General features: G+C 34.9%; 1 protein-coding gene across 1 annotated transcript; it reads right to left on the bottom strand.

Moving 5' to 3' along the window:
- Nucleotides 1–795: 795 nt before the first annotated feature.
- Nucleotides 796–9,223, bottom strand: LOC110912780 (beta-fructofuranosidase, soluble isoenzyme I). The gene is made up of 7 exons (XM_022157587.2): nucleotides 8,828–9,223; nucleotides 8,170–8,178; nucleotides 3,703–4,562; nucleotides 3,321–3,485; nucleotides 1,724–1,956; nucleotides 1,527–1,614; nucleotides 796–1,142 (listed from the first exon to the last, which is right to left on the bottom strand). The coding sequence occupies exons 1-7, from the start codon at nucleotides 9,186–9,188 to the stop codon at nucleotides 951–953; spliced, it is 1,908 nt and encodes a 635-aa protein (XP_022013279.1). The 5' UTR covers nucleotides 9,189–9,223; the 3' UTR covers nucleotides 796–950.
- Nucleotides 9,224–17,214: the final 7,991 nt, after the last annotated feature.

The following is a 17,214-nucleotide window of genomic DNA, read 5'->3' as shown; positions in this document are numbered from 1 at the left end:
TTGTTTATTTCATGTTTATGTTTTTTATAATTCTTTTTACCCTTTTCCTTTTTTGATGAGACATCTTTTCTTCTATTTTGGTCTTTGATCTTGCAAGTGTACTTGATATTTAGCGAACCTCGACCAATTTCCTTCATGGTATACGATGTTGATCCTTGATATATTTTAGTCTTCTATTTTCAGTTTTTTCCTTTATCACCAATTCTTCCGTTTAGTTTTCTTTTTTCTCCCGCTTGGCTCGTTTTTTCACAAATTCCTACAATTTCTTCAAATAACCAAACAAATGCCAATTCAACGTTAATTTGTAACGAAAACCAATCAATTGCATAGATAAATGTATCGAAAATATGTCTAAATCCATGTATACAGGAACGAGAAAGGATGGGTAAAGGAGACTACGTTAGTGAACAACAATGAGCAAACAACAAAAGATGTTGATCACATTCGTGTTTGATTAATGTGTTTTGACATGTATTCGTGATTGTTTGTACGCTTTTAGCTGGTGGATTAAATGTATGGATAGAAGAAAAGGTTAAATTAAGGTTTTACTAAGATAAATATTGAAAGTCTAAGGATAAAAACATAACTAAATATGTATTACTAGGATCCCTATGTTAAAATTGAAACTTAATTACTGTTAACTTAGATTTCGTAACTGAAAGTACGAATAGTTATAGTTACAATTATAGGAGTAAGTTAATGTACAAAGGACCTTTAACATACAAAGTAATTACGTATGGAGGAAATCAAAATTACAAACAAAAAATTACACATGAAAGAAATAACAAATGAAAATTATGTATGAACAAAAATCAAAATTACGCAACATGTAAAATTCTTTTTACACTTTGGACGATGACAACCCTTTGTATTTAAATCTTTTACTATAAGCATAACCCATATAAAACAAGCTTATAAAATTACCAAAATGCCCATCAGAACAAAACAAATTAAAAGGGATATTTGTTAAGTTTTGCTCCACCCATCTTCCATATCTTGAGAGATGCCTTAACAGTGATGCTAGTGCCATTGTTGAATAAAAACACTTTTGCTGCTTCATATATTGCTTTTGTAGGATACACTCTTGATGTAATTACTGTTCTTCCTCCTTGTGCAAAGCTTTCTACGATTGAATGGTCCACCTGCGCGCATTCATTACTATTAATAAGGATGTAACATACAACTCCCACACCTACCAATATCATCCGTTTGTCCACTCCAGAGTTCACGGATTTACTTTTGTAACCTAAGTGATAACTATCGGTCACACATTCTCATGCTCACATTCAAACATACTTAACCATCGAGTTATCATTTCATTCACACGAAACACTTTGGTAGAATTTAAAGTCGGACATTTCTTATGACCAGAATCTACTTTACCCACAAACAATGTGGATTTTTCTAGGGTATACAATGTGGATATATATGGGTACCTTGTAATTTTCAAACTCTTGGTTTTTTTTTTTTCGTATCACGGTTTTTAGTTTAATATACTAAGCTATAGTTTTAGAGATTTGACATACCAATAACCTCATGTTGTAGTTTTCACCATGGAGTATAGGAACCGTGCTTCCATATACAACTTTACCCACATCTAAAAGCTTTGATGACCTGCATACATACAAATTTCAGAAAATAGTTATTTAGATTAATATAATAAAGAAATAGAATTAATAAGGAAATAAAAAAGAAAAAAAATACCACACAAATTAATACCAACCTTGATTCATCAGCACAGAAATAAGTTCTAGAGGTGCCATCTATGTTCTTTGCAATGTAGAAATAAACAGGTGTTTGTTCTGAAAGTGTTGCATCGGCTAGAACCACAACTCCAAACGGTCCCAAAACACCCCTCATGGCGGAACCCTCGCTCGTCGTGCAGTTGAACTCATCAGCTTCTAAGGTTGCACTCATTGAAGCTTCCTCTACCTCAAATGAGGCACTAATGTCCAACTATAACCATTGTCATGTTAAATATAAGTTAATCACATCACAAATATTAATTGACAAAACCCATTTAACAAAGAGGAGAGTGTCAGTATATTAGTGACGGATACATAAAATAATTTACAGATTGATCAGATCTTCTAAAAATAATTAAATTAACTCGTAACAAAATTATTAATTTTCAAAGACCACTTGTTGATAAAATTACATGAGCCTTCAACATATTATATATACAGGGGATGGTTTAAATGAGAACGCTAAATATCGCGAGAACCGTGAGAACGAATAAAAAAACCACAAGAACTTGGTCAAAAACAATTCAAATTCAAAATTTCTTTTTACACTTATCATTATTATTCTAATACAATGTTAGAAATTAAATTTACACGTTTAAATTTATGTGAATTCGTAAATAACAAAAATTTACACATGTGTAAGTTTGTCATTTACACATGTGTAAATTTGTTATATTTACACATGTGTAAAAAAAGTAGTAAGAGTGATTTTAAGAGGGGAAATGAATTATATGATGTTGTGAATACTTTTTTGATGTTGTATTTTAATTAGAACGAGATTTGTATTAAAAAGATTCGGTTTTGATTGGTTTTCTCACTCGTTCTCACGGTTCTCGCAATAGTTAGCGTTCTCAAGATAACCCTCCCCTATATATATATGGGATTAGGTTCAAGAGTGAACACTAGTGTAGCTTGTGAACTGAGTGAACTAATCATGGCCATACACGTGTGTAGATCAATGGCCAAGATTTGATGTTGAAATACACTAGTGTATTTTACGATTTGATAATGAGATCCTGGCCATACACGTGTGTAGATCAATTGCCAGGATTTGTTCACTCAGTTCGCAAATACACTAACGTTCACTCTAGAACCCCACCCTATATATATATATATATATATATATATATATATGAATTAGAACTTGGGTGATGAGTTTTTTAAGTTCTAAACTCATTAAATTGATTTTTCTTGCATTTGTAAAGTTTTAAAAAAAGTTGAATACCCAATTAAGTATTCAAAAAATAGTGTCTTATTTTCGGTATCGTAGGGTATACGAGTGCCGGTACTATAAAAGTGTCGTGACAAACCGAACTGATTCCGACCTAACAGCATCGGTACTGGTATCAATATTATCGGGACCATGGAGGATATAAGAGTGTTGGTACCAGTACCGGTACTATTTTTTGGGTTTCCAATTCCATATAAAATACGTGTCGATATCCTATTGGGCATATCTCTTTCATTTGTTTTGCCGATTGTTAGTATCATACCGCTACTGTAATGAACCGAACCAATATCAACCGAATACTCGCCGTAACGAACGAGAAATCCCACTAGTTTATGTATTATTACCTCTGCGGTTGAGCCTATGTCAAGTGGAACAAGTGATCCGGGCCGTAACTCGACATCTTTAAATTCATGGTACTTTTTAGATCTCAAAGTCTCAATTTCCTCAACAGGCCATTGTAACAAGTTAGATTGTGTCTTTGGGTCCAACACCACGGTTCTTGGAACATTCTGTAAATAAATTAAAGAAGTAAGCTACTGATATAAATTATCAATTTTAAAAGTTTAAAAGTTTTAATAGCACGTCATTAATACTCAAAACAACAAATTTGTTTTACAAAAATATGTAAAACTATATCATTTGTCTTTGTTTTTTAAAAAAAAGTTATGTAAAACAATATTTTTCTTTGTTTTTATTAAAAAGGTAATTGACTTTTTTCTTATTTACCAACATATTTGCCCATCCTTTTTTTAGGTCATTTTGTTGAAGATCTGTTTCTCCAACATAGCCCCATAAGACCCGTCTCCTCTTACTCGGGTCGTAAAACGTCTTTGATGCATAAAACTTTCCATAGTCGTATCTCAACCCGATACCCACGTCCATTTCAGGATCATCTGGATACCATTTATCTTTCACCGGATCATATGTCCCGATTGCATACCAATCATGCCTATCGTCATCCCCACTTTGCTTCAACACATACTTAGCATCCGACTCATAACTCGACATTTCCAGCCCGTATGTATCTCTCGTGGATATCGGGTAAAGATCCACACATTCCCACATACCCGTTCCCGGAACTGAATGGAGCACTTCATCGGATAACTCAAAATGAGTGAAATTGGTGGTGTGGTAAATTAGGGCACACCCTATGTTATTGTCATGCTTTGACCCCATAACCATTCGATACTTCCCGTCTGGCCCGATCCAGAGAGTTGACGGGTCTCGGAAGTCTTTGAGACCGACTCCAAGAGGAGGAGCGAGAATAGGGTTATGTTCGTACTTGACCCATTCAACAAGAAGGGGGTCGGACGAATTAGCGGGGTACGCAACACATTGAAGCTGAGAGAGATCTTGTGCATTGCCGGTGTAATACATCATGATCCGGCCGTCTGGGAGGACGGTGGCGGAGCCGGTCATGACGCCTTTGAGGTCGTACCAGTGGTCCGGAACCATGGCTAGAGGGAGGTGGAACCAGTTGATGAGATCTTTAGAGACTGCATGGCCCCAAGTAATATTACCCCATATTGCTGAATGCGGGTTGTATTGATAGAATAAATGGTACCAACCCATGTGATATAACGGACCTGCATTTCTTCCAAGGTATTAATTTCTTTTAGAAAGGAGAAAATAAAGTTTTATTTAACATGTATAAAAAAATAAATGAAAATGGCTATGTTACTTATTTTTGAAACTATATATATTTCTTAAAAGTAATAAGAAATAGTTATTTTTAGTATGTTGGTAAATATCTCAGACTAATTTTAGTTTTACAGCAATGAATTGAGTTAATTAAAGTAGAATATTTAGCACACTTCTATCTGTTTTAGTTGCATATTTTCGTTTATTCATTTGATTTTCATGTATAGATCAATTATATATCATCGTGTATTAGGGGAGTGGGGGTGATCCGTGATGGAGCCCTCACGAGTGATGTAGCCCCCATCACAAGTGATGGAGATTAGCACACCGCCGCCACCCACAAAAATAACGAGTGGAACTTTTAACGCGTTGATAATATCGCGCGTTGAACAATATTGTTGATTGTATGTGTATGACTTGTACGTTGTGTATTAATACTTGTACGTTGGAATCCCATCACTAGTGATGACCACCGTCACTAAAGAATGCTTGTGAGTGATAGAATAGTGGTTGCTGACATGACGGAACATGATTCGATGTTTGTGAGTGATGAAATTTCATCACTTGTGACCACCCCACTCCCCTTAGGCTATAGGGTGTGGTCATGACCCTCATGACCACCATGACCCTCCATGTTAGTGCCATGTAACCCACCTCTAATCCATCATCCAAAACCACTACCCTAAGGGTGTGGTCATGACCCAAACCACTAGCCACTTATTTATTTTAATTTATCTTTGTGTAAATGAAAAAGGAAATGATTTGTTGAAAAATGGAAAGGAGGACCATGGTTGTCATGGTTTAATCCATGCAAACCATGGTGGATCAATCAAGGGGATGGTGTAGCATTCCATTCATGTTCCTAAGCAGGGCCGGCCCGTAAGGCTTATCAATCTAGGCTAAGCTCTAGGGCCACCAAAAAACAAGGGCCTCCAATTTTATTTTCTTTCATATATTAGACTTGTTTTTTTGCCATTTAAACAACGTTTCTAGGCCCAAGATTTAGGATTTACACTAGGAGTCTGCATTGTGCATGCACACAACACATCAACCCTCGTTACTTGCGGCGTCTTTTGAGTAACCAATGTGAAACTGATTGCGGATTGAGCAAAATTAGGGCCAATATTAGGAAAAATCATCGCTATGGTTATTCAATGTCTCAAATCTCAATCTGAATTCCTTTATACCAATTCAATAGACCATGACTTTGTAGTTCGCTTAGGGCCTCCAAAAACGTTGGAACGGCTCTGTTCCTAAGTGGCAAATCATGTCCCAACCATGACCCCCACACCCTATAGCCTTACAACATGTAGATTAAAATAGATAAAAGACTGTTTTCAAGATTATTTTAGCTTCTTTACGCATTTCAAACTGATTACACGATCTACTTTATTTCCATATATCTTAGAGTTAATTACCCGGATGGTCCCTGTGGTTTCAAGTTTTTTCACGTTTAGTCCCCACCTTTTAAAAATAGCATGTATGCTCCCTATGGTTTGTCATTTTGTTACTCGGATGGTCCCCAAACATTTACTCTGGGGACTATCCGAGTAACAAAATGACAAACCATAGGGAGCATACCTGCTATTTTCAAACTAACTGACATCTACTCAGGGACTATCCGAGTAACAAAATGACAAACCATAGGGAGCATACCTGCTATTTTCAAAAGGTGGGGACTAAACGTGAAAAAACGTGAAACCACAGGGACCATCCGAGCAATTAACTCTATATCTTATATTCGTATTCTCGACAGTTCAATATTAACATACTTTGTATTATTTATCTTTAATTATTTTACGTTATCATGTGTTCGTTATATTTTGATTATTTTCATATATAGGAGACATTTCTGACAAATTTTAAAATAAAAGTGATAAATAAATTATTATTTTACGTGTATAAATAAAATATATATTCATGAGCAAACCTAGTAATAGTTGGTTTTTTTATACATAACATGTATTACATTTTTTTCCATCGACCACCGCTCTAAAAATTCAAGTAATACATGTTGCATTTGGGCAAAAAGATGAATATTGAATTCGATTGAGTATATCGGTTATTTTTTTTAAAATGACCCTTTTTCATGGTTACCATTATCTGACCAGATCAAATACAAAGTCTCCTACAAATAAGAAGTCGTAAGAAGAATATCTCCAATTGACCTCATTCAAACGGCATTGGAACCGTCTAATTAAACTCTACGATATGAGATTTTAGGTTTTAGATGTTTAGTTTGTACGTAGATTTTAGAATTTTTGTTTAAATCATGGTGTTTTAACTTATTATTGTGTTTTTTTATATATGTGTTATTGTATCTTTTTTGTGAGTCATTGTATCTTTTTTCTTCGACATTGTGTTATAATTTTTAGTATTGTATTATATTTTGTTCCACTTTTGTTATATTTTGCGATCTCACATTATGTTATGTTTTACAATCTATTGTTTCTTTTGTACATTTCTTATTTTTAGAAGCTTTATTTTTAGATTTATAAAATTTAAATCTTTTCTACACATTTGTTAATTATGGTTTTGTTAGTAGGTCGGTGGGGAAGGTTTGGTGCCGTAACATCCTTGAGTTAGGCTTACTATATTTTTCCTCCAGTGTGTATAGGCTCGGTGCGGTGATTCTGTGCCTTGCAGAGCCAGGCACGTGGCTGGGTCTATGGTGTGCACCTGTTGTGCTTATTTGGCTTTGGCTATGATGTACTCATGTTGACACACAATATATTTGAAACTTGGCTTTGGCTATGATGTACTCATGTTGACACACAATATGTTTGAAACTTCACTTTTTTATTATTTTTTATTTAATTATTTATTTTGTTATAACACTTGCCGTTAATATATATATATATATATATATATATATATATGAGAATATTAGAGTATAGTATTCCTTAAGGTACGATGGTACGATATGAATTACGTATGTTATAAAACTCAAAACCTTAATCACGTATGAACAAGATCATAAATCATGCATGAACAAAAATCATAACCAATGGTGATTATGGTTTTTTGTTTGTGCGTGATTAGGGTTTTGAGTTTTATAACATGCGTAATTTCATATAGTATCGTCGCACGTTAAGGAAATTGTATTTTAGAGCAAGAGAATATAAAAATATGTATTTCGCTTATAATTAAATTAAATATAAACCCCTAATATCTAATAGAAAGTAATATTATATCAAATTACTTTATATATAAAACATTATGTGAAGTCATATCATGTCATATATTTTTTATAGGTTAAATAAACATATATGTTGTTCATATAATTAATAAAAAACTAACTTTTTCTCTTTTTGTAGAAGTAAATATTTACACATAATATTTGACACATCATCGATCAATTATATTTTGTTTATATATTTTCACGAGTATACCTATAGACCAACTTGTTAATTTTGATCAAAAACAGTACACATAAACTAATTTTTCATATGTATTAATGAAAAAAGTTGAATCCACACATATAATTCAATAAAAGCTCTGCTACATGATCATGTAATAAATAAAGTTTTTTTTCCTTAGAAGAATCCTTACCATTAGGATCTGAAGAGGAGAAGATCAGCAAAACATCCATCAATAATCAGCCAAAACCATGCAAAATTAAAAAAAAAAATACATTAGTGAATAATTTAATTTTAAAATAAATTATAAAAAAGAATTTTAAGAACCGTATAAACAAGTATATATATTTGTTTTAACTGTAATACATAAAACGATTATGTAACTTACAATTTTTTTTCTTTTATTCCACTCTACAAATATTTATGCAGTTCTCAGTTGTATAATTATTTCTTGAGTAAATTACAATTTTGGCCCCTATGGTTATATCACTTTCTCTTTTAGCCTAAAAATTTTTTTAACATCTGAGTCCTCAACGTCTTTTTTTTCTAACCCTTTTGGTTCGTAACTCTTACCTCATCTATTAAATGTTAGGGGCCAAAATGGTTAGAAAAAAAGACGTTAGGGGCCAAAATGGTTAGAAAAAAAGACGTTAGGGGCCAAAATGGTTAGAAAAAAAGACGTTAGGGGCCAAAAGGGTTAGAAAAAAAAAAAGACGTTGGGGGCTCAGATGTTAAAAAAATTGGGCTAAAAAGGTAAAAGTGATATAACCACATGTGCTAAAATCGTAATTATGCGGTTCTCAGTTGTATAATTATTTCTTTAAATTTGATTAAAGTGATCCTATGCATACCACTGATGAAATTCTTATCGGGTTGAAAGTGGTAAACAGATCGTTGCCATCCTATGCTATATAACTCATCTCCGACGACCTTCTCCGGCGACTCCACTCCTATCGAAGATGCCGGTTTGATCTCGAACTGCTTCGGCCCCGAATAAATTGTGATGGCAGTGAACTGTAGGCGACCTTGAGGTCTTAGCAGTTGGTTGTAAATTACGGCAGTCAAGGATGAAAGGACTAGAATGTATACAAATAAACTAGCGAGAATCTTTCTTGGCGACGATGATCGACCGGATTTCGGAGTTCCGGTGGACACCGGCCGTTTTTTAAGGTCAGTGTAAGCAAGAAGAGGGGTGAGGACAGGAAAAGCCATGCGAATAAATTATTATTGTGTTTACATTCGGTGTGTAAAAGTTGAAGGTTTTATTTATATCAACTTATGATAGGGTTTTATATATAGTATGATTCAAGTTGTGGGTTTAATGGAAGATGTGGGTCCAAAGATATATAGAACAGAAAATTGTGAAATGTGAAATGAAAAATATTATTATTAAACAAAGGAGTATGGGATAGCTAATGTTTTACTAAGGTTATAAGGTGTGATCATGGCTTCATGACCACTATAATCCTTCACGTCAGTATCATGTTATCTGCCTCTAATCCATAATCCAAAACCACTATCCCCTTATTTATTTTAATTTATCTTTGTCTAAAAAAAGGAAATGATTACTTGAAAAATGGAAAAGAGAGTCATGGTTGCCATGGTTTAATCTATGCAAACCATGGTGGATTAGGGAAGGGGTGGTATAGCCTTTAATTCATTTTCCTACTTACGAATCATATCTCAACCATTACCCCACCTTTTATTCTTATATGGTATTTTGGACATGTAAACAAGGAAGATAATATCTTCAAATGTAATTTGTTGTCATTTGATTGGATAACTTATATTATGTTATAAACTTTTGTTTAATTTTTAGATGTAATTTGTTATCGTTTGTAGAATTTTAGAGTATTCATAGTGGATTTTTCATATTTATGTGAGTGTAACCTATATATTTGTGAAAATGGTTGTAAATTGTTGTAAGTAAAGGAAATAGAGAAATTAGAAAAAGTTAATGTTCATCCCTCATCAGTAAATTGGAGGAGCTATTGTCCACCTCAATAATTTTTTAATATTTTTTGAAGGTGGTTGTGAGTAGAGAAGAAAGAAAAGGTATTGATAAAAATATAAAAAAAATAATTGTTTAACTGAAAATGGGAGGGAAAAGGTAATGTTTATAAAGATGGAGTAAAAGATTTGATATGCTCTTAAGTTGTAAACTTTTGTTTATTTTTTAGAATACGTATGTAAGCATTATAAAAAAAATATTTATTTACAACTATTTATTTAAACACTTTTCATTTATCCTTAATTTCATTGTCTTGGGCGTGTGTATATATACATATATATATATATATATATATGCATGATTATTTAAAATTTGACTAGTTCGGTTTGTCAAAACCTTGCATGATCGGATCATGCATCGCTCGAGCACATATCATGCATCGTTAATCAAATGTTATCTATATATTTACTAGTCTAGACACGGCCAATCCATGACCTGAGCGGTCAATCAAATGTTATCTATATATTTATCCTTCAACTTTTCTTTTCTTAATTTGTTTAATCTTTTGGACACATGTGCTTAATATCTAGGATATAAGCAATGTTTTCAGAACCTGACCGGACGTTGAAGCGGTCTCCTTATCAGTTCACGAGACCAACAGGTCGGATCGGTTGGATCGGACGTAAGAAATGGAAGATGTCGTAAATATTATAAAAATTAATAGGGTTAAATCTGATAGATATATTAAAAAAACGGTCCAACCCCTTAAAAAAACCGGTTCGACAAGCCGGTTTCCCGGTCCAACCGTCGGGTCACCGGTTCAACCTTTGATTTAATGTTATTCTGGTCCGATACCTTGACCCGGACCGGCCAAACCTCTTCCCGGTTCGACCGACCGATCCGGGTCTGAAAACACTGGATATAGGTATACAAGTATTTAGGCTTTACAAAAGTAAATGATTTATTGATTTCAATATCGGAAGGAATTAAGAAGAGAACATGTTAAACAAGAGTTGGTAAAAGTTACAAGCAACTTTTTTAATTAACGTTTAACTCATCTATTGAATTAGTTAATAGAAAATAATTTTAATTAATGTTTAACTCATCTATTGAATTAGTTAACAGAAAGCAAAAATTTTGCTTTAGTAGAAACAAAACAAAAGCTGAAACAACATATTCAAAATGGACAAAGCACAATCAACGCATACAAATCCAAGGACGTAATACAACTTTGAATTATATTACAAACTCTTTGATGAACTTTATAATGTCAAGTGATAATTTGATTTCCCTTACAAATCTCAATATATAGAGCTTTATTCCTAAGAATTCACACAATCAATCTTGTAATACTTATCTTATACACAAGTACATGTTATGTTCAACAAGCATACATAAGTTATAAAACTTTGAGTAAAGTGCAATTTCCTTCCATGTGGTTTAAGAACGGGATCAACTTGCGTCCCTACTTTCAAAATCTCGTAGGTTGAGACCCTGTGGTTTATGTTTCCTGACACAATGCATCCTTCTGTCATCCGATCCTTACCTTAGACGTTGGAAAATTGGTGAAATGACACATTTACCACATTGTTAACCAATTTACCATGAATTCACACAATCCCCGTGCATCAACGATCCACTATAATCCACCACATTACCCTCATCACTTTCCACCAAATCAACGCCAACATCATCAACTTTAGTTCCCCACAGGAATTTCATCAAACAAATAACACTCACTGACACTTTCAACCTCTTTTATCACAACCCCACTACTTATTTCATCACCAACACACCCAAACCCAACCTCCTCACTCACTTTCACCCGACTTCAACATACACAACATTTTCCCTCCTTTTCAGAATCATAAAAAACCCATTATGTCTCTATCTTTTCTTCAACCATAATGGATACGACTAAATTCCTATCATCACAGCTCGATGCAACTGAAAACAACTTGGCGATTAACAGAGAAAATGTGAGGGAGAATGAGATTGCGAACACTAATTCTTGAAAAAGCTACGATGAACCTTCACGGTGGATGAAAATGAAACCCTAATTGCAAAATTGGGGATTTGTTGGAAGATTGAGTGTGAATGATGATGATTGCTAACTGATAGGTGTGTTTTGTGGGATATACGTACAATTTCTAACCCATTGGTGTGTTTTTGTGAAATTTGATCGTGTGTATAGAAAGTAGGAACGAAGACGAAGTTACGGAATTTAGCGATGATCATATTGGGTGGTGTAGAAGCTAGGTTTTCAGGCGTTGGTTGGAGACGGTGGTTTTGTGGAGTCGATGGTAGTGACAGGGGGGGAGTGGTAAAGGTGGTCGTTTGCTGAAGTGGTGGTGGTGTAGTGTGGTTTTAATCACGAGGGGTTTAATGTGTCAGGGTTGCAAGATTGCCGAAATACCCTTTTCATTTGGCAGTCAAACAAATGACAAATTGATGGAGGGACGCATGGTGTTAAGAAACGTAAACCACAAGGTCTCAGCATGCGAGATTATGAAAGTAGAAACGCAAGTTGATCCAGCCCTCAAACCACAAGAACGTAGATTGCACTTTACTCTAAAACTTTACATAAGGAATATAAAAAAATTTCTATAAACTTATATAAAAGATTGTGTACCCAACATGTGCTAATGAAAACCATCATTGCAAATCAAAATTTCAAATTAATAGTGGTAATGTGACATCCTACCCCTCATACCAAACAACATTGTTCATTTTACCAACTATAAGCTTAAGACTTTGATTTTAATTTCCAGGGTGGAGACTTCTCAAAAGGGTCATCAAACCTATGAACCACAACAAATGTGTCCAAAGCGTATCGGTGGTATTTGATGTCAAACATGCCTTATCAATCTAATATCTCTAGAGTCCACTACATATATAAGATTTTCCTACAATGTTACTGGGGACTTATTAGCATCCAAGAAAAAAGTTTAGTCAAAGAGAACGCATTAATGAAGAGGGGGAATTAGACAGTATAATGGGAATTAATGATGATGACATGAACCGATTACGAATACATCACCCTCCATTATTGATGTTCAACGTCTTGACAACAACATTGAGTTATCGGTTATCTAAAAGAGGTTAAATGTTCCCGACCTAAAACAAGCGAAAGAAGATTTGAACACGGAAATTAAAACCTTTGTGCATGTCTTTTCGTATTACGATCGGGTCACTAGGTTATATATAGATTTGAAGACAAATTGATTTGTAAAATAGTATATTTGGTGAAGATTGTCTTTTTAACTTCAAATTTGGATCACTGACAGACCACTGGAGTATCATCGTGCCACCAGCGAAACTATCCGATCATATCCATCTTTACTAGGCATAATGTCTATACACCAATTTAGAAGGAAACCCAATAAATATGGGAAACCCCCTGTAGGAATGGAACCCAGGACAACCTATTGGTGAACATTGTTGTCATTCCTATAAGGAAAAGGTTGATTTGGATACAAGTAAAATTTTAAAAGCATGCAGGACTCTAGTGAAAATGGAAATGGCTCAAATGGATATAGATATATCCAAATAGGAGACAAGCTGGAATTTTAAAAAGAAACCATGAAGGGAAACTTTTGATAGCGAAATCCCAACAAGTATGCTTAATGATGAATCAATTTCTTGCAAAAATAAAATAATAAATAAATAACGGGATGAAAAACTGACCGCAGTCCCGCACACCTATAAAATGTTCTACATGCAAAAAGAAGTTAAAATATGCATATGACAACAATCGTAAAATAACAAAAGATAATATTTGTGCAAGGTTTAATGCTTAGCAATACTAAGTATTGCACCAAGATACAAAAACAGTTAAGTAAACAATAACGTCGTGTCCAGTGTTGCGAAACGTTTTAATATATTACTAGCTTATAACCCGAGTATTACACGGGTTGAAATACCAAAAATATGTAAATCAAAATTTGTATATAATATTTATAAGTGAAATGACTTATTACATAAAATAGCAAAACGAAAAAAAAAGTTAAATTTTCAGTCATTCGAATATGATTTGAATTATTACAAAGATGAACCTTGTGGTTTATAGACAGTTTCACTTTTGTGTACTAACTTTTTTTAACAGGTTTAGATTTTATTGTTTCAATTTTGTAACACATTTGGGTGCTAACACCAAAATTATCAATATAATGACTAAAATTAGGGGTGCAAACGAGCCGAGCTACTCGAGCTCGGCTCGAAAAAAAGCTTGAACGAGCCGAGCTTTAACGAGCTCGAGCTCGAGCCCGAGCCTAAAAACAAACTCGTTTATGTTAATTAAGAGATATAATAAAAAGATTTATATATATTTTTTTAAGAAATGATAAATAGTTTAGTACAATAGAAGTTGCTCAAAATCTTAAAAAATTAAAAATTCAAAAGGAATAATAATAGTTGGTAATATGCAAATAAATTATTATTAAGATATTAGGTTAAAACTCCGTGTATTACACGTGTTTAATGTATAAAACTTAGTTTTAATTTTAATTTTTGTAATTTTAAATATATGGGATTAAATAATATAAAACCAATAACAATAATAATAAAAGACTGTATCTTGATGTGTGTAAAATGCAACATATAAATTACATTAAATGAGCGATAAAACTAACCTTTTTTTAAGTACTAATGTTGGAAAAAATGTGTTTTTGTCTTCCTTTTGTATTTTCAGGAACAAAATGAACAAAAGGAGCAAATATGCAGCAAAATCTAACATAAATACAAGAAAAGTAATAAACGTGGCATGCCCGACCCCTCGACAGCATCTTCCCCAGCAAAAACAAAGAAACAGAAGGCTGACCACGGCCCCGTGCCCAGCGGATACGGGGGCGTGGCCAGGTGTCTGCAGAAAAGACAAAGTTGTAGAAGCTTCTATTCCCAACACGGGGGCGTGCCCAGCTCAACACGGGTCGTGGTCAACGCTAAGATTCGCAGAATCTAGCAAATCTTGATAGTACAGATACGCTTCTACACACGGGGTCGTGCCCAGCGAACACGGGGGCGTGTGTAGTCTAATACAGACAATTACAATTAATGAAGAAAGAGAAATTGGGTAGACACGGGGCCGTGTCCAGGCTTCTGTGCAGGCTATAAATAGGGGTGCGTAGTTCACTTTAAAGGCATCGTGGCAAACCACCTCACTCCCACTTCACCACCACTCTACCACCACTACAACACCCACATCCACCACCATCATCCATCATCCACCTTAGAGTTCTTAGCTGTAGAATATTCCAGAAGAATAATATTCCAGAAGAATACTTAATTTTAGGAATAGATTGTGCTCTTTGTTAATTGTACATTATTGTGTTTCCTTTTTAACCAATTGTATTATCCCTATATAATGGGTATTGTTATTCAATAGAATTCATTCAGAAATCAAATACTTTTATGGTATCAGAGCTTCGGTTCTATACCTAAGCTCTCTACCCTCTCTTTCTTCCCTGCCCTACATTTTTTTCGATCAGCAGCCATGACTAAAACTGACGAAAAACCTAATTCCCTACACCCAGCCTACTCGGTCACAAACATACAATCAAAGATTCGTACCCTGGATGGCACCACGGTCACCTACTCGTCTTGGGTACAACTGTTCCAACTCCATGTCGTCGCCTACAAGGTTACCGATCACATTGACGGTATGCCTGCTCCATCCGATAAGGACCCGAACTATCCACAATGGAAAGAGCTCGATGCTCTTTATAACACCCCGTGTTTTCGAATGTCAAAGTCAAAGTCAAAGTCCAAGTCAACTTTGACTTTCTTGACTGTAAATAGTCGATTTTATGTTTTAGTTGTATTATGCGGAGTAAGCGTTGTAATCAGCAAGAATCGAAGTAATCGAATGTGTTTTAATGCGAACCGACCTACGACTGTGAATAATAGGAAGTAACAATGCGATAAAGTTAACTAATCAGTAATCAAACCGATCTAACAATCATCGAACTCGAGACTCGAATTATACGAATTTTGGTATTGTTAAACGTGTGTGTGTGCCTTATGTGTTACTTGTGCGTGTTTACTTTATGTTTGGTGTGGTATTCAAGCAAATCAATCGAAAATCGAATCGAAACTCGAAAAGCAATCTAACTCAATCGAAACCGACATCGAAACGTGACTTATAGGAGATTGTATGTTAGATATAGTGGTTGGGATTAAAAGTAATTTGACGAGGAACTCTATCGTATTCGTATCATCGTCCATCGAAATCGAAACATCTAAAATCGTCGCAAAATACTCAAAGCGAGTCGCGGATCAAACAGGAGGCAACCTGATCGAACAGGCCAGCCGATCGGCTAGCATCTTGCCAGCCGATCGAGCAGCCCACTCGATCGGAGCTCCTGGCCGATCGGCTGACACTTTCCTCTTTTGGAGCCTATAAATAGGGCTGTCATTGTCATACTTTCCATTTTTGGAAAGCTCTGACCGAACCAGCTATCTTCTTCACCTTTTCTCAGATTTCTCTCAATCCCGGTAAGTTTTCACTCTAATTCTTGTACGTTTTTTATCATTACTTGATTCTACACCTTTCTATCTTTCAAAACTTGGATTCTAACCGTGAAATCACCAAGATCTAAGTGTTCTTGGGTGATGTCATCATGGTGTTCTTGAAGAACATCATGTTTTGGCCTCATTCAACTATGATTAGCTTAGTTCTAACCGATTTCCACATAAACAAGTTAAGATCTACCAAAGATCTAAACATTCACAAGTTGTGAAGGATTGAAAGAAGGAATTCCAACTTTCTTTCAACTCTTTTACACTCAATGCCTTCAAATCAATAGAAACGAAGCTTGCACCGGCTAACTAATCATTCAAATAGTTAAAGGTTCAAGATTCGGGTTCTATGAACAAGGTTCATCGATTTCGGGTTAAACTCTAAACCGACATTCCGAACCGTTCACCGTCCGGACTTAGGTGATTCCTGTTCGAGCCAAGGAAACAAGTAGGAACGGAGGTTATCATAGTTCAACACGTTGTAAAGATACCTTGAAAGAATGACAAATAAATAAGCAGCCAAGTGTTAGACGAAAGGCCGACCAGGTCAGAAATGCTGGCCGAACGGCTAGGCTATTCGAACAGCCCAGCCGATCGGACATGCCAGCCGATCGACCGGGCCAGCCGATCGGCTAGCACGAGGTCCCACACTTTTCCAAACTTTTGAAGTATAGTATTGACGAAGTGATGTTCGATTGGATAAGTCACCCGATTGGTAAACATTACTGTTCGGATCATGAGATACTATGCTTCAACACTTAATCGTTTTCA

Source organism: Helianthus annuus, chromosome 15, assembly GCF_002127325.2.
Source record: "Helianthus annuus cultivar XRQ/B chromosome 15, HanXRQr2.0-SUNRISE, whole genome shotgun sequence".
In the NCBI taxonomy this organism is placed as follows: Eukaryota; Viridiplantae; Streptophyta; class Magnoliopsida; order Asterales; family Asteraceae; genus Helianthus; species Helianthus annuus.
This window is presented reverse-complemented; position numbering and strand designations above follow the sequence as displayed.